The following is a 27,737-nucleotide window of genomic DNA, read 5'->3' as shown; positions in this document are numbered from 1 at the left end:
GACTGTACCAAACACCTGCACCTGGACCCTGGACTGTACCAAACGTCTGCACCTGGACCCTGGACTATACCAAACACCTGCACCTGGACCCTGGACTGTGCCAAACACCTGCAACAGCAAGGTTGAGAGAGCCTTCTGTATGTGTATCTTAGAGGTAATTTTGTAAGTCTAATTTAGGGTTATTGTGGTTTGATGCTGCCCAGTTAATACTGAGTTGGAAGCAAACTGTCTATGTGTTTATGTGTGTTGTAAAATGGTTTGGTCAGCCAGTAAATATGTTCCCCTCATGTGTCATTAGTTAGTCAGTTTTGTCAGCCTCTTCTTTGGGTCTTGAGGTTTTCTTGGTGGTCTCAAAGAAGGAAGAGCAGCAGCAGACAGTTTCATTTCCTGAAAAGTGTTTTGGTAAAAGGCTGTTTCTGACTAATAGACTGATAACAGCTCCACCAAACAGTCTCTGAACCTCTCACATGGTTTCATTTCAATAAATGTTTAAAATTGTACATAAGTACAATACTTGAGAAAATGTACTAAGTTACTTTCCACAACTGTTTTTTTAACTTACTGGCTATTTTGGAGATTCACATTTTACCTCCAAAACAGGAGATACATGTATAAAAGGAAGTAAACAGTCTGAAAGGAACCAGTCTTCATAAGAAATGTTCTGCACTGAAATACAAACTGAACTAATGGATTTGGGGAACAGGTGAAAAGGCAATGAGCTGATTGGCTGGAAGGGGACACAGGGAGCAGGGCAGTTGTGTAAAAGGAACATAGGAGGGAAAAAGCAAAAACACAAAACCCAGAAAACACAAAACCTCTCGATACAAAGCAGCATAGATCAAGAATATACATGAAACATAACCCAAACACACAAAAACACTCCAACCCCCATCTGCAACATACAAGATCAAAAACCCCAAAACACAAAACACAGAGTGAAGGAGTCCTAAGACCATGCGTCCATGACAGAACTAAGTTTTTTCTTTTCCTGACTGAAATGGGCTTCCATACAATCATCTGACAATATCAGAATATCTTAAACAAAATAATCAAGTGGAAAATTATGAGAAAATCAGTTAGAATAATAATAAGCCATAATAAAGTAAAATGTTGTATGTTGACTAATAACATTTTTCTTTAAAAAAAAAATCCTCATAATGTTAAATAAAACATGTTAAATTGAAAATAAAATAATTTAACATGTATTTACTGATTATAATCTGATCATCAGGAGTCTGACATCATGTGATTCACGTTTCTTTGTTTAGGAATGTGTGTGTGTGTGTGTGTGTGTGTGTGTGTGTGTGTGTGTGTGTGTGTGTGTGTGTGTGTGTGTGTGTGTGTCGCTAGATGGCGCTGCCGGGCTCCTTTTTACCGGAATATAGGTTAAGGTGCGCGTGGGAGAGCGCGTGCACATGGTTGTTGAGAGAGAGCATCTGCCTACATACACACACACACACACACATACACACACACACACATACACACACACACACACACACACACAGGGAGGATGCTGCTGTCTCAGTTCAGACAACAGACGCTCAGCTGAAGAAGAACCGGGACTGAACGGACCGACACACCGACACCGTCACCAGGATCCAACCGGGCACAGAGCCACCGGCGCCGGGCTGAACCTCCTCCCTGTCGGCGTGATTCTCCTCGGAGCTCCGGAGCGGCGGAGCGGCGGCGGACAGGAGCGGAGGCAGCATGAAGAAAAGCAACCAGAGCAAACGGGTAGGAAACAAATAACTCATCCTCTCGTCATATTTATACATGAATATGAACCTGCTGCCTCTTCACTCATTCATCAATCATCCATTCATAACATCCTGATCATATTCTGATAGAATGATTATTATTCACGGAGCAGCTCTGTGCAGAAAGGACTTCATTACAGCAGCAGCATTCACACCACAGCCGCTCTGATAGTCCTGATATACATTATAAATACTTCTATAATTACAACAAAGAAGCCAATAAAGTATAATATTCATATTAGTTTGTTTCAGTGGAGAAAAACGTCACAATTCAGTTGATATTTATTCATTTTTCCTATAAGTGTCCGTGTAGAAATATATTCCTGTAATATTGTAATGATGCAGAGCTGTCTGTGATTTTATCAATAATTCATGCAGCAGCTGCATCTCACTGTTTTACTGCTGTTTCATCACAACTCTGCTCACTTTATATCTGAATACACCTGCTGTTTAGTTCCCTTCACTTAAAGAAAATAATACTTCTGTTACACTGACTTACATTCATATTTATCTCACACTCGTTGTGGTAACATTTTACTTTAATTTCCCATATTTATCATTAATGATAAGTCTATGAAGAGTTAATAAATGATTAATAACTCTCTATAATGCAGCTGTCAGCAGATATAAGTGTTTATTAATGTATTGTTAACAGCTATAACTCCTCCTGTGGACACACAGAAGTGTTTGCTGCTGTATAAACAGTAAAACACAGCTGTAATAATATAAAATATAAAGAAAAACTGTACATTAATAACCCCTTAAAGTGTCCTGATATCTGCTTATAAACTATCAGCCTCCGTCTGACTTTCACAACTCTCAGTTTAATCCTCGTGTTAGCGTAGAGTCACGTTTCCTGCCTGAAACTCCACTTTTACAGAATCATGTGGAGGTGAAACATTTAGTTGATTAATTGATCATCAGCAACTATTTTGATAATTGATTAATCGTTTCCAGCAAATATGCCAAAACATTCTGTAGTTCCAGCTTCTCAGTTTCATAAATGTGCTGTTTTTCTGTTTCTTATTCTACAGTAAACTACTTATTTTCGAGTTTTCACGTGTTGTTTAGGAGAACAAATCAATTGTTGACAGTTGGGGTTCAGCGAGAAACCTCAGCGGCTGCGCAGGAAGAACTTTAACAGAATCAACTTTTGCTGAAATGCAACCCGGCAGCCAATCACCTGAGCCGGCGATCAGACCGAAGACGCCCACAGGAATTATTATTATTATTTTTTTTTATTTGTTTGTTTATTTATAACAGAGACAATGCACATTAATAAACATTGCTGTAAATGCACCAGAGTTAGCCAAGAGGCTATCTTTCATCTGTAGTCCCTGGACAGATGTTACAGAGTCGCCCTAAAAACAGAATATGAAAAAGAGATTGAAATTACAAAGTTACTGAGGTCATTTATAAGCATGCGGAGCAAATTAATAAAATGGAGAAAGAAGAACATAAATAATATTAATAAAAAACATCATTCAGGACATCCTTAAAACATGCAACACAGAGACTCATGATACAAAATATGCAAGACAATAAATACATGAAGATATTAATGTGAATAGAAAAGCAGATTGAATAAGATCACACTGAGCTGCATTGTTAGACACTAACTAGAACATGCAAAGCAGAAGCACAGATAGGAAAATCATGCACAGTATGTAAAATACATAAATTAGTCTGACACGATAAAAGCACAATGAAAGCAAGGAAGGAGAATCTTGTTTACTTGTTGACTTTGTTGTCGGCTTCCCGACTCATTTTAAAATAGACGAGAGAAAGAGAGAGAGAGCAGCAGTGGTCGAGCGAGCTAGAGAGTGAATGAAGAGAGGGAGCGTTGGTAGCTAGAACAAAGCCATAAATCAGAGATATAAAACTTTATTTTCTGATTGTTTCTAAAGCAGAAATAAACATGCCCACACCTCCGCACACCTCCGCACACCTCCGCACACCTCACATTCATGGTGTGAATGCAGTCTTAATCAATTAATGTCAGCTGAGTAATGAAAATAATTGTTACTAGCAGCTAAAATAAAGGTTATAATTTGCAAAACTGAAATTAAGTCCAGTTTTAAATCTGAGCGCATGCCAATAAAGAGCCAACCAGGAAGACGGAGCGATCAGCTGATGGTGAGCCGCAGCCCGCTGATCTCTGTTAGCTTGTTGCTAACTTGGTGCTAATGTTATGTTTTCTTTTACAGAATCACGTAGAGCTGAAACATTTAATCGAATGACAGAAAGATAATCTGTATGAAAATGAGCTTCATTCATGTGAAAGCGTTTGAGTCACATGACGTCTGCAGTTTCATGTGTTTGATATTCTTTGTTGCATCTGAATACACATGAGTGACTCATGAGAACATGCTAGCTGCTAACCAAAGCTAAGCCCGAGCTCACGCCATCATGAGTTATCCCACTGCGGTCGTCATGACAACAGAGACATAATCAGCAGCTGACTGTGGGATCAGCTGTCGGAGAGACGAGGTCTGATTTGAATCTGATCAGGTTCGGTTGTGTGATGATGTTTTATTAACAGAAGTCAGAAACGTGTGTGAGTCAAACATCTGATCAGATAAATGTGATCTGATCATTTATCATTGATCGCTAATTATCAGAGTTTTGACTTTTTACTGGGAGTCAAACTGATTCCAGCTTCATGTGTTTCATCACATCAACATGTTATAACTGCTCTCTCTGTAAATCTGCACATTTATCTTTTTTTTTAATTGATCTTTTATTTATTTATCTTTTTCAATGCATCTTTTTATCTTTTATTTAATGATCTATTTATTTATTTTTATTTATTTATCTTGTGTTTTTTAATTTATCTATCTTTTGTTTGTTTATCTATTATTTTATAGTAGTTTATATATTATAATTATTGATCTATTACTTTGTTTGTTTGTAGATAGACTGTATTTATTGTAAATACTTCACCTCAGTCATCAGCAGCAGCTTCGTCACTTTTCGTCGCTGCTACCTGAACTTTAGTTTTCTCTTGTTGTTGTTTATGATCTCTCGGTTGTTTGTTGCTATGATACGTGAGTTTCTCTGATAAATAAATAAACTGTCACGTATATTTCAGTATATTTGTCGGAGTGGAGCTTCAGTTCAGCTGTTTTCTGTCGACCTCCTGCTGTTATGTAATGAAAGTAGGTCAGACTGAGAGAGCAGAGATCACGCCAGAGATGCTCTTCATCTCTCTCCTCCTCCTCCTCCTCCTCCTCCTCACATCTCTGTTTGTCCTCTTCCTCACCCCTCTGTTTGTCTTCCTCTCTCTGTTTGTCCTCTTCCTCACCTCTCCGTCTCCGTGACGTCCTCTGAACTCTTCCTCCTCTGATAAGATGTTTTTCTCTCCTCCCTCGTCGTCTTCTCTTCGCTCTGCTGTCGTTTCTTTTGCTGCTTCGTCTAAACGTTTGTTTGTCTCGTCATCAGAAAATCTTTACAGAGGAATCTTTACTTTTTTCTTCAAACTTTGCTTCTTCTCTGTGTTTTTATTTTCATATTTACTGACTCTTCATTTCTTTGTCTTTCTGTCTTTGTCTTCTCATGAATAGAACGTCACAGAACTTTTCTCCTGATGGTGGCGCTACAACCATTAAAGTTTGAAATATTGAAAATGTATTAAAAACGTTCACTGTTTTGTTGGTGTAATGAATGTCCTTAATTAGCTCTAGAAACTGTAAGACAGACTGCTGCCTGGGTGGGAACATGTTTGATATTTGTTGTGTTTTACAGAAGCTGCAGTTTGATTTTGGTTTGTTTGGTTGTTCCAACATGAAATGAGGTTTTCATTGTTGCAGAACATCTCAAAATAACTGAAAGTGAATGTTTTAGGTTTGTAGTCGGTGCAGTAATGAAGGTAAAATAGGCCTGAATAGAAATATAAAGGTTCTGGTAGAGACGTCACCAAGGTAGAAAAGAGCAGGTTGAAGCCCTGACTTTTGACTTGCAGGCAGCATTCCTACAGTTTCTGAACTTTGATCATGTTTAACATCCGACATCAGAACAGGACATAAATAACAGGAAAGCACTAAAAGCAGAATATGAAGCCTTTAAACACAGTCAGCTCAGATGTTCCTGATATAAAAATACACATTATAGACACTCTACTGGTTGTTTTGTTGTTTTTATGTGTATCAGTTGTTCCTCTCTGACCCTGTCTTTGTCTTTGTTGTGTTTTCTTCGTTTAAGGGCGTTCAGGACTCGGGTCAGCCAGCCGTCCAGCAGCCAGAGAAGGTCGGCTGGATCAGGAAGTTCTGTGGCCGAGGGATCTTCAGGGAGCTTTGGAGGAACCGTTACGTGGTGCTGAGAGGAGATCACCTGTTCATCTCTGACAAGGAGGTGAGAAACAGACTGAAACCTCCTCACTGAAGAAGACGAGCAGCTGATGATCAATTATTCACTCGTCAATATCACATGATATTAACGAGGGAAGGTTTTCAGAAGCTCTAAATTTAAGACAGTAAAGAGTTAAATTCCTTCCAGTCAGATCAGTTGTTGTTTGATGTTGCTAACTTTCTGTTCAGTTTGTTTAGTTTATAAGTGATCATGAAAATCGTGAATATGTTCATGACGTCTTCAAATGTCTCATTTAATCCAGTAACTAAGTACATTTACTCAAGTACTGCACTTAAGTACAGTTTTGGGTTACTTGTACTTTACTTGAGTATTTCCATGTGATGCTACTTTCTACATTTCAGAGGGAAATATTGTACTTTCTACTCCACTACATTTATTTGACAGCTTTAGTTACTTTTCAGATGAAGATTTGACACAATGGATAATATAACAAGCTTTTAAAATACAACACATTGTTAAAGATGAAACCAGTGGTTTCCAACCTTTTTGGCTTTTGACGTCTTACAAAAAGCAGTGTGTAGTCGGGGTCACATTTCACATGTCTATGAGTTGTTAACAGCTCCACCAAATAGTGATTTTTCCCTCTAAACTTCTCACATGCTTTCATTTCAATAAATGTTCAAATGATCCAATATTTCAGCAAAAATCAAAGATTAGAGAAAAAGTCCAAAAACTGAAAACAGATTTGTGTATCAGAGTTTTGTTTTTTCTTCTTTCCTCTCCCATTAATCATCTCACCACCCCTCAGATTTATCTGCTGCCCCTTGGGAGGGGCCCGACCCCTAGGTTGGGAACCACTGGACTAAACTAGCTAACTGTATATAAAGTAGTGTAAACTAGCTCCACCTCCAGCAGCTACAACAGTAACATGCTGCTCTAACACTGATGCTTCACTATTAATAATCTAATGATGTCATATATAATAATATATCAGTCAGAGGGACCAAACCACTACTTTTACTGCAATACTTTAACTACATCAAGCTCATAATACTTATGTACTTTTACTGCAATACTTTAACTACATCAAGCTCATAATACTTATGTACTTTTACTGCAATACTTTAACTACATCAAGCTCATAATACTTATGTACTTTTACTGCAATACTTTAACTACATCAAGCTCATAATACTTATGTACTTTTACTGCAATACTTTAACTACATCAAGCTCATAATACTGATGTACTTTTACTGGAGTAGGATTTTTTTCATGCAGCATTTTTACTCGCAATGGAGTATTTTTACATTGCTGTATTGGTACTTTTACTGCAGTAAAGGATCTGAATACTTTTTCCACTGATGGTTTTATTTATCATATTTGTCATAAACATAAAGATTATCAGATTATTGTGACATAAAACATGTTGTCAACATATGTTCCAGTTATCAGTTCATCAGTTGATGGTCTCAGCGTTGCCGCAGATGTTCTGATGTTTTGAACTGAACACTGATGATGATGCTGAGTCACACAGCAGATCATGTGACCTGTGATGTCACCGGCATGTCTTTGTAAAGAGCGAACATCCTGAGAGAGGAAGTGATTTTATTCTGACACACAGGGAGGCTGCTGGATGAATCAAAGATCATCATCTGACACACACACACACACACACACACACACACATACACACACACAGTAAGACTGCTGCTGATTGGTCGATCTTGATGCTGCTGACGACTGAAACACTGAATCTGTTTTTTTACTGAAGAGAAGAACGAGGGAGGAATATACTAAAGAAGGGAAGAATGAGGAATGCAGGAAGGAAAGAAGGATTAAAGAAAGACGGATGGAAAGATTTAGGAAGGAACCAAATAAATATAAAAACGATAAAGAGAGAGAAAGGAAAAAAGATGAAAAGAATAAAGGATGGAGGAAGAAAGGAGGGAAACAAAGAGGAAAGGAAGGAAAGAAGAAAAGACAGAAGGATGAAGGAAGTGAGTAATAAACGAAGAAATCAAAGATGTAAGAAGAACATTAGTAAAGGAGGAGGTGTTCATGTTCAGTAAAAATCAATCTTGAAGAAAATTTCATTAGATGGATAAAATTATCAAAAACCTGTAATCAAGATTATAAATAAATAATAAATAAAACTGTTTCCTCCCGTTTCGCTCTGTATGTCGGGACACGAGGCAGCGACGCTCTTTATCCCCACTTTCATTTGTTTTGACCATAAAACTTCTTACAGAATCACTTCTAGACAACTAACACAGATAATAAAATATCATTATATGCAGATGACATATTGTTATACATGACCAAACCTAGTACCAGTATCCCATTGATTTTCAACAAGATTAATATATATTTGGGACATTTTCCAGTTATTGTATTAACTGGTCTGAAAGTAAACTAATGCCTGTCAGGTTGAAAGAGACTTCTGTTCTAAATAATGTCATTTACATATCTTGGTATAGAAATTACAAAATAATTCTCCGCTCTCTTTAAAGCTAACACTAACTTTTAAATTAGTGGAGTTAATGCCATTAAAATGATTTTTCTTTCTCAAGTATTATGTTCACCAAAGTCTACCAATAGTTTTGCCAAAATCTTTTTTAATCGTCTTGACTCTATCATCTTCTATTTCTTATGGAGTTATAAATGCCAGAATTAAAGAAACGTCTGCAAATCTAAACAGGAGGGCAGGTTGACCCTACCGGATATATTATTGGGCTAAACATATGAAAATTATTACACAGTGGCTTGATCATATGACAGTGAGAACTATAATAAACTTTCTTGCATTATTTTCTCTCCTGTACAATTAGATAAATCAATTTATAGTAATAGTGTCATTATACATAACAAATTAAGAAATGTTTTTCTCTACCAGTGTCGTCACTCTTACGTCCTATAATTGGAAATGCATCATTTTAACCATCTCATATGGATAAAGCAATTATATGCACTCTAATAATTCTAATTTTGAAAAAGCCTCGGCTATTTAGAAATGTGTCTGCATCCATATGCAAATCCCAGCAAGACACTGACCCAGTTCTATACATGTTTACAATGTTTTGTGTCGCCTTTAATGTCTGCATTAAAAAAAACGAGTTAGGAATCAAAATATCAGAAGAAATTTGGCAATCAAGTAGAAAAAAGATCAACCTGATCCAGTTTAAACTGGTGCACCGGTTGCACAGCTGTGATAAGTGTAAACTAGAACAGGCAGCTCTCGCACACAGTTTTATTGTTCAAAATTAAATAATTATTATCCTCAATATTTCATCTCAGTTATTGAAAAGACATACTGACAGATGCTCTCCTAATAATTCTGGGGACATCAGAATTGACATTGAATAAATCATAACAACTTCTTTCCTGTTGATTAATTACTGCAAATAAATAAATAAATAAATAAATAAAAAACAGCTTATTTTGAACTGGAATTGAGAAGTTGTTCCCACAGCTGATAATTGGAAGAATGAATTTACTGACGTTCTACAGATTGAAAGAATAAAGTATGTTGTAAAAGATAAACTTGCTATATATTATTAAATTTGGGGAGGTAGTTCATTTTCTAAATGTATCTATTTAATCTTATACTTTTTATTTGTGTATAAAGTACATACGAGACTAGTTTTACCTTATTAAAGGTTTTAATAAGGTAAAACTAGTTTTACCCTGTCGTCCGTAACTGTTTGTGAGTCATTTATGTAAAGGATTGTCGTAAACGGCTTTCTACCATAACTTATGAATCATGTAACTGCAAGAACTTGTCTCCCCTTTTTGTGTTTTCTTTTAGGAAAGGGGCTTGGAGGAACTTTGGTGATTTTATGTTGACTGTGCATAAAAAATTATGAAACCAAACACATTTGAAAGGAGAATCATTTCTATAAAGTGACTAAACACAATCTGAACTCTGAGCTGCTGATTTAACACTAAACATCCAGTTTCTGTTCACAGACTTTCTCGTCCTGTATTCACAGGCAGCAGCAGGTTTCAGGTCATTTTATGGAAGTTTTCTTGTTTGTCGTGTTTGTTTGAATGTTTTTTCTGGAAGCAGACTCACTTTTCTGATGCTGCAGAGTCCCTGAACGCATCACAGAGGACAGGTGCAGGTGCAGCAGGTGTGCTGACTCTTCTCTCTGCAGCTCTGCTTTATATAACAGCCTGTTATGTAACAAACGCTGAGTCACACACTTCCTGCTTTTTTATCTCTGTGCTTTTAAACTGATTCTGCTGGCCACGCCCCCAATCAGTGACATCACAACATCACACTCAGCGAGTTTTTGAAGATAATGAAACATCAAGTAACGTGAGCAAAATTAAACTCAAGGAATAAAGTAAATGTTAAACACACAATCTCAATCTCTCGATCAAAACAATAACAAGAGACGGAGTGTGATGACGGTGTGAAGCAGCAAGGGATCATGGGAGTTGTCTTCATTGTTAAACAACCAGCTTTTCCTCCAGAGGTCTCCTCCTCCAAAACCAATGTACACAGCGATTAAAACCAGTAAAAACACTGAATAAAGCAGTTTCATGTAAAAATAATCAGTGTTTCTCTGTAGCTGTTCGACGAGCACAGGACGTCCGGAGGGGCTGTTAGCGGAGCTGCTGCTAACGTTTGCTCAGCTTGTTTCTCTGATAACTTAAGATCCAGACGTCCGATGACTAACATCATTCATTCAGTTAAAAGATACAGTAAAAGAAGATTTTAAAGGTTTATCATAAAAATGTGGCTTAAAACTGAATAAAAGTCCATTTATGGCAGTTTCCGGTGGACATGCGTCTTGTTAGCGTTTACTCTTTGGTCGAGGAGGTTTGACGCCGTCGACAGGCGACCAAGCGAAACGGACCGTTAAAATGACAGATTTCTCTGGTTTGAACACTGTTGGAAACATTTGGGATAATGTAATAAACACAACTCAACAGAATATATAACATAGGTCTGGTTGTTTTTCATTTTAATGCAGAATAATTACGTATTATAACTTTAATTAGTTTGACAGCTTGTAACAGCGTTTTAGTTCAAAGAAGAAATTACTCTCAATACAATTTTTGACATCAATCATGAAAACAAAATAATAATCTGCTTTTATAAAAGTTGGATTTATGGATCATGTGATATTTATCTGGAAGCAAAATATGATTAATCACAAAAAAAACCCAAAAAAACATTTTCAACACAGGAAATCAAATCCACAACTTGTGTCCAAAACTTCTATCTGTGATCTCAGAACATCTTCAGCAGCTTGTTGTGACTTTGTACTGAAGTTCTTTGAGAAATTTATAATGTAGAACAAAGTGAAGACGTCGTTTATCTGCAGCTCAACAAGCTGGTGAAACTTAAACAGAACCGTACACAGAACTACTCTCTGGAGACTGAAAACATGATGCTGTTATTAGTCTTTGGAGCCGTTTCTAAACAAACTAACGTGACCAAACTCTTCATGATGAAGGAACATGTGACCCAGTGCAGCAGTTCATTGTTGGTTTGGATCCAAATATGAAGATTTGTTGACAAGAACATAAATAGAGAAAACCATCCTTTAAATTTAGCTGCTTTCTCAGGTGAAATGAATCTTTCTGAATCATTTTATTTATTATTTGCTTGTCTGTGTGTTTATTTTCAGCAGCAGAAGAGACTTCAGCACTTTGATTTCTTCTTCTTTTATTACAGTTTGTCTTTTTCTCTGGAGGTCGACTGAACTGAGCAGCAGAATAATGACTCATGTTAATGCGTGTGTGTGTGTGTGTGTGTGTGTGTGTGTGTCTCAGAGTTTCCTGTAATTATGATTTTTTTTCATCATCAGTCGTCTTGTTTCTTTATTTCAGCAGAACGTTGACCCAGAACTCTTTATTACAGCAGCAGCCTGAGGGAGGCTCACTGTGTGTGTGTGTGTGTGTGTGTGTGTGTGTGTGTGTGTGTGTCTGCAGAACATCAAACACTGAGTTCATCTGGAGTTTTTTAGTCTTTTAAATGTCCGTTCAGATCCGTTGATGATCTCAGCTGTTTGATGCTTCAGGATGATTCGAACGTCGTCTGCAGATTCAAGAAACTTTATTGTCCGTCACATGAACAGAAAGTAGAAAGTAAAAACATCACAGTAATATAAGAGCTGTATCTGTATGTGTCTGGTGTCATTTATTCAGGGGATGAAGGACATTTTAATGGTATAATATGTAATTATTCCACATTAAAAAGTTTAAAAACAACTAGACCTATGTTATATATGTTGTTGAGTTGTGTACTTACATTATCCCAAATGTTTCCAACAATGTTCAAACTCAGAGAAATCTGTAATTTAATCAAAGTAACGGACCGTTTCATTTGGTTGCCTGTCGATGGCGTCATACCTCCTCTACCAAAGAGTAAACACGCACAAGATGCATACGGCGGCGCTGTGTTTGTCCGCTACAATGGCGTCTACCAAAGAGTAACTTACACACATACAAGATAATACATCGGCGTTGTGGTTGTTCCACACAAACTGTTATAAATGGACTTTTATTCAGTTTTAAGCCACATTTTCATGATAAATTTAGGTGGTTTTTAACTATATCTTTTAGCCGGAAGAAGGATTTTAGTCATTGGACGTCTGGATCTTAAGTTATCAGAGAATAAACTGGACAAACGTTAGCAGCAGCTCGGCTAACAGCCCCTCCAGGAAGTCCAGTGGTCACCAAACATCATCGGAGAAATATTGATTTTTTAGGTGAAACAGCTTTAATTAGTATTTTAACAATTTTAATCTGCGTGTACGTTTGTTTCTGGAGAGGAGGAGACCTCTGCGGGTAAAAACATCCTGAATGATGAACACTGGAGTAATCCAATCCCGGTGAAGCTGGTTATTTAACAACGAAGACAACAACTCCCATGATCCCTTGCTACTTCACACCGTCATCACACTCCGTCTGTTGTTGTTGTTTTGATTGAGACCCCTAGCGGCTGAAATGACATATTGTGTGTTTAAAGGTGTTTGTGGTAGGGGTCGTGTGTGTAATGATGGTGGCTTGTTACTGAACAGGTGTAACGTTGATAACGCTGTTTGAGTTGAACTGGTTGTTTTACTGGCCTGACTGGTGATGCAGGAGATTTTGATTTTGTGTTTAGTGGTGATTCAGTGAGTCTTGATGAGTGACAGCGAGTCCACTGAAACATTTTCACATCTTTTAACGTCATCAGAGAGTTTATAAAGTCCAGCAGTCCTGTTTTATTCGATGTGTGACGACATTAATGTAAAAGCATCATTTCAACTGATACATGAAGCAGAAATGTCTCTAAAGGCCTGAAAGGATCTTTTAATGCAGTTAACTGATGCTGAAAACAAACATTAAACAACTGATGTGAAGAAGTGACAGGAAGGTTTGAAGCTGGTGTCTGTGTGTTTAGACTCGCTGTGCTTCAGGCATCGTATTGATCGTATTGGCAGTGATATTGACAGATTCTCCCTACCAGCTCCACATGTGACTGTAGACACACACAGTGACCTCCTGTGACCTCGTTAATGTGAACACACACCAACAAACTTCTACTTCACCACATCTTAGAGATTTTTACTGATTACAGTTTAATAATTCAACATACAGTATTATCAATAGATAAATTATGATGTAATATTATAGATTAAGATAAGACTTTATTGATCTCCGGGGTGGAAATTAACAAGCTACCGAGCAAGGTTCTTAAAATCAGCTTCATCTTCACCAGCATGAACGCATCAATAAGTATAATCCAATAATACAATAAACATTATTCTGCATAATCAATACTTCTACTTATGGTACTTTGATGCTGATACTTTTGTACTTTTACTTAAGTAGAAGTTTGAATGCAGGGCTTTTTGCAGTAAAAGTACCAATACAGCAAAGTAAAAATACTCCTTTACCAGTAAAAGTCCTGCATGAAAAATCCTCCTACAGTAAAAGTACATAAGTATTATGAGCCTGATGTAGTTAAAGTATTGCAGTAAAAGTACATCAGTATTATGAGCCTGATGTAGTTAAAGTATTGCAGTAAAAGTACATAAGTATTATGAGCCTGATGTAGTTAAAGTATTGCAGTAAAAGTACATAAGTATTATGAGCTTGATTTAGTTAAAGTATTGCAGTAAAAGTACATAAGTATTATGAGCTTGATGTAGTTAAAGTATTGCAGTAAAAGTACATAAGTATTATGAGCTTGATGTAGTTAAAGTATTGCAGTAAAAGTACATAAGTATTATGAGCCTGATGTAGTTAAAGTACTGCAGTAAAAGTACATAAGTATTATGAGCTTGATGTAGTTAAAGTATTGCAGTAAAAGTACATAAGTATTATGAGCCTGATGTAGTTAAAGTATTGCAGTAAAAGTACATAAGTATTATGAGCCTGATGTAGTTAAAGTATTGCAGTAAAAGTACATAAGTATTATGAGCCTGATGTAGTTAAAGTATTGCAGTAAAAGTACATAAGTATTATGAGCCTGATGTAGTTAAAGTATTGCAGTAAAAGTACATAAGTATTATGAGCTTGATGTAGTTAAAGTATTGCAGTAAAAGTACATCAGTATTATGAGCTTGATGTAGTTAAAGTATTGCAGTAAAAGTACATAAGTATTATGAGCCTGATGTAGTTAAAGTATTGCAGTAAAAGTACATAAGTATTATGAGCCTGATGTAGTTAAAGTATTGCAGTAAAAGTACATAAGTATCATGAGCCTGATGTAGTTAAAGTATTGCAGTAAAAGTACATAAGTATTATGAGCCTGATGTAGTTAAAGTATTACAGTAAAAGTACATAAGTATTATGAGCCTGATGTAGTTAAAGTATTGCAGTAAAAGTACATAAGTATTATGAGCCTGATGTAGTTAAAGTATTGCAGTAAAAGTACATAAGTATTATGAACTTGATGTAGTTAAAGTATTGCAGTAAAAGTACATAAGTATTATGAGCCTGATGTAGTTAAAGTATTGCAGTAAAAGTACATAAGTATTATGAACTTGATGTATTTAGGAGTCAGATGAAAGTTTCCAGTTAACAGGATCACTGGTTAAACTGAAACAGGTGTTACAGTCCAGTTTAACCAGTGATTTTGTTACCTGGTGACTTTCAGGGAAACGTGTTGTGGTTGTCGTGGTGACGGCAGCTGTTGAAAACACAAACAGAGCGTGTACTTTTTTTTTGTTTTAATTGATTTTAATAAGCAGACATACAAAAGACGGGACCAGACAAAATAATAAAACAACAAGTTGGGAACAACAACAGAAAAATCAAAAACCCAAACAGAAAGATCATTTCAGGTCAATGTGACAGGTACGTTATACAATATAAAGTACAATGGGAGTTGAGAAGGAAGAGAAACCAAAATAAAGAAAACACAAGAGCCTTTCAAACAAATGCTCGTCAGTATAAATGTTTACATTAGTATAGTCAAGAAATGGCCTCCATGTTCTTTCAAAGGCATTAGTTTTGTAGTGGAGAAGACAGAGGTATGTATTCCACTATTGTCCTGTGCCATCCCACCACTGAGGGGGCTTTATCTGAAATCCAGTGCTTTAGAATATTTTTCCTGGCACAGAATGTCAAAACATTATACAGTTTTCTCTGGTACATATCAGTCACACGATCGCTGAGAAGGCCTGGGAGGAGAGAAACCGGGTCGAGTCTGAGGTCCTTTTTCAGGACCTTTTGCATTTTAAACAAGACATCACTCCAATAATTCTGTATTTTTACACAGGACCAGAAACAGTGAGTAAGATCACCAATTTCTGTCTTGCATTTAAGACTGAATGGAGACGGTTTGGGCCAACATGTTACTTTTAATGATATATAGTATTAATACTTTTACTGAAGTAAAAGATCTAGTTTTCAGATTTCTGAGACGTGTTTTACTGAAAAGTTTGTTGGTCTGAGCTGCAGGAACGTCTCTGCAGATCCTCACATGACTTCTTTCTGAAATTAAAGTTGAACGAAGCTAAAAATGTCTCTGATGAAACCAAACGAGCTCTCAGAGCGACTCAGACTGACGGATCCCTCATGTTCCTATCAGACACAGAAACACACCTTCACTTCTAAACACTATTATATTTGAACTCTTTCAGTGCTAACTGTGTGTTTTACATTCATCTGCTCTAACGAGAAAAGAGAAAATATTCAACTGTTGTTTATGAGTCAAATCAACATGTTTGATCTAATGAAGCGTGAGGCGCCATTGCTGGAAAACCTTCAGTCAGTATATCAGGTCATTAAAGGCAGAACTTCAACTACTTAACCAAATAAATTACAGATACATTCACACTGAATAATCTTAACTGTGGATGAAAAACTGAAACATGAACTCTTCTGATTATTAAACTTTTGGATGTAACAACATTGGATCTGTTGAGATATAATTAAGTGTTTTTAGGACCCGCCCACTCAGATTTTGCACCAATCAAATCAAACAGAACTGATATCATCAGTCAGATCACTAACATAGGGGGCGCTGTGACCGCACAAACATAAATAAAACTTCAATGTAAATTAATTTTGAACAGCGTGTTTGTTGGACCACCAACAACTCTTGGAACCTCCTCAGTGACCTCTGACCTCCCAGGTGTCCATGCAGAGACAATAAAGGACTCAGAGGAGGAAACTTTTTGTCTCCACTTTGTGCATTGTTTTTATTTTCCAGGACTCTTTCCAGGAAGTGTTTATTAATGGTAATTAATTAGTCAACAGCTATAACTCTAAGACACACTTTAAAAACTGTGAACCCATCCTTTAACGTCAGAACGAGCCTTCAGGAACTAAATCTAAATAGTTGTGAGTGATAAATGTGTGTTTGTTGTTTTGCTGCAGGTGAAGGATGAGCGGAAGGCGCAGGAAGTGTTCGACCTGGCCGACTACGAGCGTTCGGAGGAGCTCAGGAAAGCAAAGAGCCGCAGCAAGAAAAACCACAGTCGCTTCACTCTGCTGCGCTGCAGACAGCCCGGAAACACGGTGAGGCTCTGACGTCATCGATGACGTCAGCGCAGGTGTGCAGGAAGTGAAGCTGGATTATAATAATATTGATATTAGAGTCACACATACAAAGGTGAAATCTTTCTAAGGACAATTTGAAGTTGTTTTCTCTTCTGATCAGTTTTAGATTTTATTTCACTGCAGCAGAAAAATGTGTGTTGGGTGGATCAAACAGCTGTTTCCTGTGTAAACCTTCACACTGGTGACGTTTGGATGAGTTTCATTAAGAGTTTATAAAGCAGCGATTTGATGACATTTGCTCGGCTCACGTGCAGCTGCTCGTTGTGTCTTTACGCTGCTGCTGATGTGTGTTGAACTTTAGAAACACGTTCCAGCCAGATGTTGGAAAGCTGTAAATACGTCTGCGTCTCTACGTAATCTTTACTCCTCCCGACTTCACTTGTTGCTCAGCAGGTCAAACTGACACATAATATTAGAACAAGCTCCCATTATTCAAAAATACTTACATTATAAATTCTTTGTCAGTTCCCAAGTTTGTTACCACATTATTCCCAAACTTCACATCTTGTTCTTTCGACCTACATGTCTGAATCAGTGCTGGTAAAAATTAGATGTTAAATTGGGAATAATGGTGCTGTTTGTACAGTGAACTGAATAACATCTGGATTTTGGCAGGATATGACCTCACACATAAAACATTATTATTGTTTCTGATAGTAAAGACTGAAGCCGTCCTCTCAGTTTGTGTCTTTATTCAGCTTCGTCCTCGTCTCTCGTGTCCGTCCTCTGTGCTCAGAGATTACATCGTCCCTGCCCGACACACTCTCTGCCCCCTCATTGGTGGATTACTTCCTACATCCGTCTCGTGATTGGTGGATCAGATTTCATATCACCCACCGCTCTGCCCGGACTGCAGTGATTGGCTGAGCTGGGGGTTTTTTTCCCCTCTGAAAAGGTTTAATCCGCAGAATCCCATTAGTCCGTCAGAGGACGAGTTCCAGCAGAATAATCCCTGCAGAGTCACAACACTTTCACATGTTAGTCTGTTTTTAATCTGCTGCAGGTTATTACAGCCGTCACAGAGTATAAAACACACTGAATACATGGATAAAGTTATTTCTGTTTCTCAAAATATAAAAACAGTGGATTTGAAATAGCTTGTATGATCATTTAGCAGAATCTACAGAATGAGTTTCACTCTGTAGAAAAGAATAAAATAATAAATTTTTAAAAAATAACTGAATGAGTCTGTAAGTGCAGCTGTTGACCACCTGGAAATACTTACTGCATAATAGATACACTACACAACAGTAGTTAAAGAAAATACAGTGAATAACGCTAAAAATAAGAATCAATACTAAACAACATATGCTACAGTGCGTATCAGTAACATAAAGAACTTTAGCTACACTAACCCTAACCCCTAACCCTAACCCTAACCCTAACCCCAATCCTAACCCTAACCCCAATCCTAACCCTAACTCCTAACCCCAACCCTAACCCCAATCCTAACCCTAAACCCTAATCCCTAACCCTAACCCCTAACCCTACCTCTAACCCTAATCCCTAACCCTTACCCCTAACCCTACCTCTAACCCTAACCCCTAACCCCTAACCCCAACCCTAACCCCAATCCTAACCCAACCCCTAACCCTAACCCCAATCCTAACCCTAACTCCTAACCCCAACCCTAACCCCAATCCTAACCCTAAACCCTAACCCCAACCCTAACCCCTAACCCTACCTCTAACCCTAATCCCTAACCCTTACCCCTAACCCTACCTCTAACCCTAACCCCAACCCTAACCCCAATCCTAACCCTAACCCCTAACCCTAACTCCTAACCATAATCCCAATCTTAACCCTAAACCCTAACCCAACCCCTAACCCTACCTCTAACCCTAACCCCAACCCTAACCCCAATCCTAACCCTAACCCCTAACCCTAACTCCTAACCATAATCCCAATCTTAACCCTAAACCCTAACCCCAACCCCTAACCCTACCTCTAACCCTAATCCCTAACCCTTACTCCTAATCCTACCTCTAACTCTAATTCCTAACCCCAATCCTAACTCTAACCCCAACCCTAACCCTAACCCCAATCCTAACCCTAACCCCTAACCCCAATCCTAACCCTAACCCCTAACCCTACCTCTAACCCTAATCCCTAACCCTTACCCCTAACCCTACCTCTAACCCTAACCCCTAACCCCAACCCTAACCCCAATCCTAACCCTAACCCCTAACCCTAACCCCAATCCTAACCCTAACTCCTAACCCCAACCCTAACCCCAATCCTAACCCTAAACCCTAACCCTAACCCCTAACCCTACCTCTAACCCTAATCCCTAACCCCAATCCTAACTCTAACCCCAACCCTAACCCTAACCCCAATCCTAACCCTAACCCCTAACCCCAATCCTAACCCTAACTCCTAACCCCACCCCTAACCCCAATCCTAACCCCAAACCCTAACCCCTAACCCCAATCCTAACCCTAACCCTACCTCTAATCCTAATCCCTAACCCTTACCCCTAACCCTACCTCTAATCCTAACCCCAATCCTAACCCTAACCCCAACCCTAACCCCAATCCTAACCCTAACCCCTAACCCCAACCCTAACCCCTAACCCTACCTCTAACCCTGACCCCTAACCCCAACCCCAATCCTAACCCTAACCCTAACCCCTTCCCCTAACCCCAACCCTAACCCATAACCCTAACCCTAACCCCAATCCTAACCCTAACCCCTAACCCCAACCCTAACCCCTAACCCTACCTCTAACCCTGACCCCTAACCCCAACCCCAATCCTAACCCTAACCCTAACCCCTTCCCCTAACCCCAACCCTAACCCATAACCCCAACCCTAACCCTAACCCCAATCCTAACCCTAACCCCTAACCCCAATCCTAACCCTAACCCCTAACCCTAACCCCAATCCTAACCCTAACTCCTAACCCCAACCCTAACCCCAATCCTAACCCTAAACCCTAACCCCAACCCTAACCCCTAACCCTAACCCCTAACCCTACCTCTAATCCTAACCCCAACCCTAACCCCAATCCTAATCCTAAACCCTAACCCCAACCCTAATCCCTAACCCCTAACCCTACCTCTAACCCTAATCCCTAACCCTTACCCCTAACCCTACCTCTAACCCTAACCCCAATCCTAACCCTAACCCCAACCCTAACCCCAATCCTAACCCTAACCCCTAACCCCAACCCTAACCCCTAACCCTACCTCTAACCCTGACCCCTAACCCCAACCCCAATCCTAACCCTAACCCTAACCCTAACCCCTTCCCCTAACCCCAACCCTAACCCATAACCCTAACCCTAACCCTTTCATGCATGAATTATAATAACCTCAGTCAGGATTTTTTTCCTAAGTGTTTTTATTCCTCTTTAGGCATGAAAAAAAATATTTGAACTTCATTTTTTTTTAAACACGCATTTTTCAAGGAGTTTGTCCAACTTAGTGGACAGGTGATTAATTGTCATTTTCTCCCAACATAAAATCAATACTTGGAAATTGTAACAATTGTATTACTCCTTACTTGTTACTTGATGTTACAAAATGTTATTTACCAGCAAGGGTCTATTACTATCGAAGGATTAGCAAGATGTTCCTGAGCTGTAGAGTGTTTCCGGCTGGCAGGCGGCCATCTTGGTTTTGAACTTTTACAGTCTATGGTTTTGAAAAATTTATGTTGCACTTACAAAGGCTGGCCAATGGATGGCAGCATATGGGATGACACACTAGAGTCCACTGTGTTGGCTGATGTGCAACTATACCATTAAAACCCATGCATATATAAGAAAACGGCTTTTGAATAGCTGTCCACTGTAGACCACTATGCATGAAAGGGTTAATGTTAACTGTATTAAAGTACATTGGATTCAGTAAACATAACAGCTAATAGGAGTTTAGAACACAATAATTTATTCGCTACATTAAAGACCATAGCAGCAACAAGTATTGATAACTATGAAGAACTTACTTACTTGAGCTGATGAAGGTTAACTAATGACACCAAACAGCTTCACGTATCCTAAATACATTAAACAACAGCAGTGGTATCAAAGAACTTTATCAACTACATTAAACAACAATGACCATTTTTACATCATTGAGGGTGTTTTTATATAATTCAAACAGCTTGAAACTTCAAATTAATAAACTTTTTAGTTTTCCTGAATGTTGGCTGACAGATGATTTGCTGGCATCGTCTGACTGTTGCTTGTCTTCTACTGTCACTCACTCTGTCTGGTGCAGAATGAGCAGCTGACACTGATATTGTATCTTCACAAGTTTACCATATAAAATAATTTCAGTTTTTTTTATCTTTGGTTTTTTTTTGCAGGTTCCCAACCTCGTGTTTCTGGCAGTGAGTCCTGAGGAAAAGGAATCATGGGTCAACGCGCTCAATGTGGCAATCATCAAAGCCAAGAACCGAGTTTTAGATGAGGTATGTTGGCGGGCTAAACCAAATGAACCTTGATGACCTTAATAACGAGCTACTTACCTCAATCCTTACCTGCGTTTAACCTTATACCTTACACTGACATTAATAAAGGGTCAAACTTTATCATTAAAACCTTTTTAAAGTGGTCTCTTTAAATGGGATGATCTTGTTGGCCCTGCTGATGCTTTATTTTAAACTCCTGGATGTGTTTTGAAACTCTCACGGACATTTCAGATGCACTGGAGTCAGTTTTTCTATTTCTGTCCAGGTGACCATTGAAGAGGACAGCGTGTTGGTTCATCCCACCAGAGACAGAGTGAAGATCCCTCAAGGCCGCCGGCTGCCGACCAGAGGACACCTCATGGCCGTGGTAACACACATCATCTGTCTCTTACTTTGACTGATTCATTCATTCATTCATTGTTTCTCTTTGTATTTCTCTCCCAATCAAACATCTTTGTATAAACATTTTATTCAGTAAGACCATGTTGTCTTTGATCACTCACCCCAGGCGTCCACCTCCTCCCACGGTATGCTGACCCTGGATCTGGTCACTGAGGAAGACTACGATGGCGACTCACGGGGGTCCTGGGAGCACGGTTTCCGGGTCGACCTGCAGAGGGGGGGTTCTTGTGGGCAGGTGGCAGTGGTCGGAACTCGGGAGGTGGGAGGTCGTCAGCGGTCCGGCACTGATGTCTCAAAGCTGCGGGTGACATCCAAGGAGCCCAAGGTGAAGACTGGGAGTCTGCCCAGGGGGAGTGAGCGATCCTGGGGCAAACAGTCCCACCTGGAGGCCTCCAAAGTGCATATGACCCAGCAGGTTAAAACTTTTTCCTCATAGTTCATAAAATCTACAATTAAATCCGAGTCCTAGAGCTCTGCATGGGCCTAAATCTGAGATCTGAACCCAGGCTGTGCCTGCGTAATACCCAACCCCACTGAACCCAACTGGTACTGCCGAATTTAAAACCTGAACCTGATCTGAGACGCTGATCTTTGTTTTTGCTTAATTTCAATAATTTATATTATTGCCAGTTATTTCACCAGAGTAATGCACCCAATCCCAACACACCCAACACATCGATCAATCAATCAATCAATCAATCAATTTTTATTTATATAGCGCCAAATCACAACAAAAGTCATCTCAGGGCACTTTTCATAGAGCAGGTCAAGACCGTACTCTTTAATTTACAGAGACCCAACAATTCCCCCATGAGCAGCACTTGGCGACAGCAGTAAGGAAAAACTCCCCTTTAACGGGTAGAAACCTCAAGCAGAACCCGGCTCTTGGTGGGCGGCCATCTGCTTTGACCAGTTGGGTTGAGAGAGAGAAAGAAAGAGGGAAAAGGGGGGGAGGGACAGAATAACAACAATCATAACAACAAGGACAACAGCAGCAGCCAGGGAAGGATGCCAACAGGACTGTGAAGGACCGCAAAGGCTCGGCCCAGAACCCAGGGTTTCCTGTGAGATGAGAAAGCACAAAAAACTCTGGGAAAGAAGCAAAGTTAGTGACATGCATTGATGTTAAAATGAATGCATACAGATGGAGAGGAGGAGGAGAGAGGAGCTCAGTGCATCATGGGAAGTCCCCCAGCAGTCTAGGCCTATAGCAGCATAACTAAGGGCTGATCCAAGGTGAACCTGGTCGGCCCTAACTATAAGCTTTATCAAAAAGGAAAGTTTTAAGCCTACTCTTAAACATAGAGAGGGTGTCTGCACCCCGGACCGAATCTGGAAGATGATCCACAGGAGAGGAGCCTGATAGCTGAAGGCTCTGCCTCCCATTCTACTTTTAAAGACTGTAGGAACCACCAGTAAGCCGCATACTGGGAGCGCAGTGTTCTAGTGGGATAATACAGTACTATGAGCTCTTCAAGATATGATGGTGTCTGACCATTAAGGGCTTTGTTAGTTAGGAGAAGGATTTTAAATTCTATTCTGGATTTTACAGGAAGCCAATGTAGCAAAGCTAAAATGGGAGAAATGTGATCTCTTTTTCTAGTTTTAGTCAGAACACGTGCAGCTGCATTCTGGACCAGCTGGAGAGTCTTTAGAGACTTGTTAGAGCAACCTGATAATAAGGAGTTGCAATAATCCAGCCTAAAAGTAACAAATGCGTGGACTGGTTTTTCTGCATCTTTTTGGGACAGGACGTGCCTGATTTTTGCGATATTACGTAAGTGAAAAAAGGCAGTCTTTGAAACCCAATACCCATCCAGTTTGGGACAGACAGCAGGACTAAATTCTACTGTATATCTAAATATTCTAATGCTTCATTAAGCAATGATTCTAGTCATGTCTGAACCTTGTATATTTCTAAACCATCCATTGTTGTTTGGATGCCAAGAAAAGTTTCATGTTGTGTTCTTGCTGCCCCAACCATCACTGAACCACGGGTACAAACCACAGACCTGAACCTTTGGGTTTTCTTTCAGGTCCTCCAGGCTCAGTCTCAAACGCCGCAGCCAGGGAAGAGGTTCAGCATGCAGGGCCGGAGTCGCTGTGCCTCCATGGATGAAGTCCTCTCCTCCAGGTACCCAAACACCTGACAGTAAAACAAACTATGACACCACACTACCTCATTAAAAACCTAGCTAATCCATCCTCGTCAACATACAGTCACTTTTATTTCTTGTCAAAGTATTATTATCCTGAGAGCAGGGGCAGTTTTTAAAACTCCTATTACTGGTGCTCAGGGAAGGACTTAGGATTAATTATCTATCCATACATCCATTTTGAGCTACTATCTGAGTCTGAGACACAGCCCAGTTGCCCTTTCCCCAACCATCTCCTCAGCTTGTCCTGGAGGATCCTGCGGCATTCCCAGGCCTGATTGGATATCCAAGCCCTCCCAGATCTTCTCTCAGTTGGATGTACACAGAAAACCTCTTAATGGAAGCATTCAGCAGGCATCCTTACCAGACTCCCGAACCACCACAACTCACTCCTTTCAACATGAAGGAACAGCTGTTCTACTTTAAGTTTCTTCTGGCTGTCTGAGCTCTTCAACCTTTCTCTGAAGCTGCCCCCAAACACCTGCAAATGAAACTCATTTTAGTCACTTGTATCTGCAGTGTTATTGTTTCGGTCACTACCCATAGCTGATGACCTTAGGTGAGGGTTGGAACGTAGATCAAACTGTCCGTTTTCACCACAAAAGTCTGGTATAATGCTCCAAACTGTGAAGGAGTTCAGGTGCAGTACAGGGGTCTGAACTTAATTCCAGTTCACACTGGGTGACAGGTAGGGTACTGGTCTTATCAAAGAGCTAATGCATATACAATAGACAGACAACCATTCACTCTCAGAAGCTGCATGTCTTTGGACTGTGGGGTGACACTGGAACAGTTCTGGATTCAACCGGGACCTTTCTGCTGTGAGGCAGCTGTGCTAACCACTGCACCACCATCTCACCTTTGACCATCTATCTACAGCAAGTTTTAAGTGTCTGCAAGTTGATTTTTTAAATAGAAATGCACTGAAATGGATGGAAGCAAATCAACATGGGCTGAAATGTAACATCGCTTTTATAGTCATTGAAGGTTCACTTGTGGTGTTTTATTGATGTGATTTTTTTGTGTAAGTTCAAATTCCCTCTTTTTCTCCTCTTTTCTTGTCCTCCTTACACCTTTCCCCCTGTGCTTCTTCCTCCTCATCCCGTCCTCAGACCAGCGATGATCCGCTCGGAGTTGCGGTCCGCTCTGCGTCGTTGTCCGACAGAAGAGGAGGCGGGCGGCGGGGCTTCGGTCCAGCCGGTTGGTCAGCTGCAGAGCCTCATCGCCCAGAGGATGCAGAGAGCTCAGGAGCTGCTGGAGGAGATGAGACTGCAGGTCTGACTGCCTCATCCATGAGTTCATCAAGCAGATACCAAGACACAGAAATGTAAAAATTAAATATAAGACTAATGTTGTTTGTTGTGATTGACAGGAGCTGCAGAAGGCCAAAGCAGAGAGAGAACGAGGAGGCAGCTCACCTTACCCGAAGGGCATCGACTCCCCTCGCCTCCATCACCTCAGGGGCTCCGACTCTCCTCAATCCAGGTTGGTTTTCTCATTTTCATTATATATAATAGTATTTCAGCCTCTTAAAGTCTTACTGAGCAGTGTGCACGTTTTATCTCCCTAAATTAAATCAAAGAAAGGACCACAGATTGTCCTGGAGGTCCGTCCATGACATGAAATATTTCATGTACAATTTAACAGGTTTACTGAAACTTTTGATGCTTTGGAAAGTACAGGGTTTGCCCAAAATGGAAAGTTCTTCCTACCTTTCTTTCCTTGTGAAGCACATGTCAGATACAGTCATTTTCCAACTTGTTCACACAGTCAATGTTGCTGTGAGCATCTTTGTCAGTTGGGCAGGCGATTGGTTCATCTAGTTTCACCAGAACCCTGCAGGCCAACAAGAGTCTGGATGATTCAAACAGCTATAAAGACCATAAAGTTCTTTAGTTGTCGACAATGACATAGGATCTGACTTACAGAGGCTCTTTGGGAGTTTATCCTACAGCAAGCGGGTCTTAAAACAATCTCTACAGCTTGTACAGATTCTCACATTCAGCCCTCTGTGATTTCTACATTGTAAAGTGGGTTGAAACAGGTCAAAGTTCTGTGGGTTTGAATTTAAAAAATGTACAAGTAGGATCAGTGTTTTCTTGTCTGTTGTCGTCCCCTTCAGCAGGTCATCAGGATCTCCAAGGAGCAGGAGCAGCGACTCTCCTCGCCTCCGAGGCAAAGACTCTCCTCGTCTGCGAGGGAGAGAGTCTCCTCGCTCCAAAGCAAAGAGGAATCGCTCCAAAGGGAGCGACTCACCTCGCTCCAGAGGATCCCATTCGCCCGCTGCTAAAGCAAACGACTCCCCTCACCTGAAAGATTCACCTCGTCTGACTGTCACCGACTCTCCTCGATCAAAGAGCTCCGACATAGTTTGTTCACCAAAACTCAAGGAATCATCCAGTTCTCCTCGTTCCAACAGGGAGGATGACTCTCTGAAGTTGCCTGAATCGCCTCCATGCCTCAGAGGATCTGACTCCTCGCAGGTCAAAGGATCTGATTCGCCGCGAGGCAGTGAAACCGACTCCCCCGGGCTCAGGAGCAGCAAGGACTCATCCTGTTTAAGTCAGAAGAACTCCCCGAGCCAGTCCGGATCCTTCGAGTCCTCGCAGCCTAAAAGCCCCGACAAAGACCGCCTGTCCCCGCCTCCGCCTGCATCGCCTCCCCCCCTGCTGTCAGAGGAGGACCTGGAAGTGGAGAGGAGGCGAGCAGAGGCAGAGCGCCTTCTGGAAGAGGCTGTGTCATCCTGGAAGGAGGCGCAGGAGGTGCTGCAGGAAGTGAAGGAGCTGCAGAGTCAGACACTGCGACGGCAGCGCAGGAGGACCTACGAGAAGATGACAACAACAGTGGCGGCGACAACCGCAGCAGCAGAGGGGGATGACATACCCACCTCACCAACATCACCTGAGGATGACGACGAGTCTGAGACACCATGATGAGGAATCTTCTTACAAATATATATTAAATTATTGAATTTTCTCAATGAAAGTAGCAGCGTTTTTCAGCATGCTTTGAAACAAAACAACTTACGCACAGAAGAGCAGACACAAATTTGGATAATTTTGGAGTTTTTGATTATTTGATTATATTCCTTAATTGTTTTTTTGTCTTTTAATCAGGGGACGGCGGGATGCACGTGAACACTTAAATGTGGATTATTTGAAACCAGCGATACAGTTCTTCCCAGGAGGTTTAATGACTTTAATCCTCCACAGTGCACTAGACTGTTACAAGTGAGACGCCCTCTCACTTCTGCTGCCCGTTTTATCCAAAAAGTCTCTTTGTGTGACAGATGGGTCATGTTTGAGTAAATACAATTTTAATGGATAGGCACTCACATTCACCTTCTGTGATGGTGCTGCACGTTTCCTTCTTTGTCTTTATTCGCTGAAAGTGAAGTGAAATGCCTCCAGTTTATCATTTGTTATGAGGGGAAGACACATTTTTGGAAGAAGAATTTTAGGGGTTTTTGGATGCATTTTTTCCAAGCAAAGATGTCAACATTTATATGATGGGAAACTTTTTCAATACAATGAAAACAAGAAGGCACTGAAGAGCACTACGTTTCCTAGGGGCATGTTGGGTTTTGGGGGATTTTGTGTAAATTTCCTCTTTTTAAAGTAACAATAGACTGAAAATGGACTTCCAATACTGACAGTTATTATTTAAATATCTGTTACCTGATTT

The 27,737-nt window shown here is 40.0% G+C and overlaps 1 protein-coding gene and 1 long non-coding RNA gene across 2 annotated transcripts in view; one reads left to right on the top strand and one right to left on the bottom strand.

The window, feature by feature from the left end:
- The window catches only part of LOC137198964 (uncharacterized), a 131,286-nt gene that overhangs the window by 20,815 nt on the left and 82,734 nt on the right, over positions 1–27,737 (bottom strand). The window lies entirely within an intron of this gene.
- Positions 1,275–27,737, top strand: LOC137198894 (pleckstrin homology domain-containing family O member 1-A-like). Its single transcript, XM_067612902.1, has 10 exons — positions 1,275–1,737; positions 5,961–6,110; positions 16,898–17,038; positions 21,391–21,495; positions 21,761–21,862; positions 22,004–22,312; positions 23,934–24,031; positions 25,166–25,328; positions 25,426–25,538; positions 26,176–27,737. The coding sequence occupies exons 1-10, from the start codon at positions 1,711–1,713 to the stop codon at positions 26,984–26,986; spliced, it is 2,019 nt and encodes a 672-aa protein (XP_067469003.1). The 5' UTR covers positions 1,275–1,710; the 3' UTR covers positions 26,987–27,737.

Source organism: Thunnus thynnus, chromosome 15 (assembly GCF_963924715.1).
Source record: "Thunnus thynnus chromosome 15, fThuThy2.1, whole genome shotgun sequence".
Taxonomy (NCBI): Eukaryota; Metazoa; Chordata; class Actinopteri; order Scombriformes; family Scombridae; genus Thunnus; species Thunnus thynnus.
Note: the sequence above shows the minus strand (reverse complement) of the source record. Positions and strands in the feature narration are given on the sequence as shown.

Bases quoted from the DNA above. Each gene is read 5' to 3' on its own strand.
- LOC137198894 (XM_067612902.1), top strand. From the start codon at position 1,711: ATGAAGAAAAGCAACCAGAGCAAACGG. The intron at 6,111-16,897 runs GTGAGAAACAGA...GTTTTGCTGCAG, and splicing joins TGTTCATCTCTGACAAGGAG to GTGAAGGATGAGCGGAAGGC. The intron at 24,032-25,165 runs GTACCCAAACAC...TCCCGTCCTCAG, and splicing joins GATGAAGTCCTCTCCTCCAG to ACCAGCGATGATCCGCTCGG.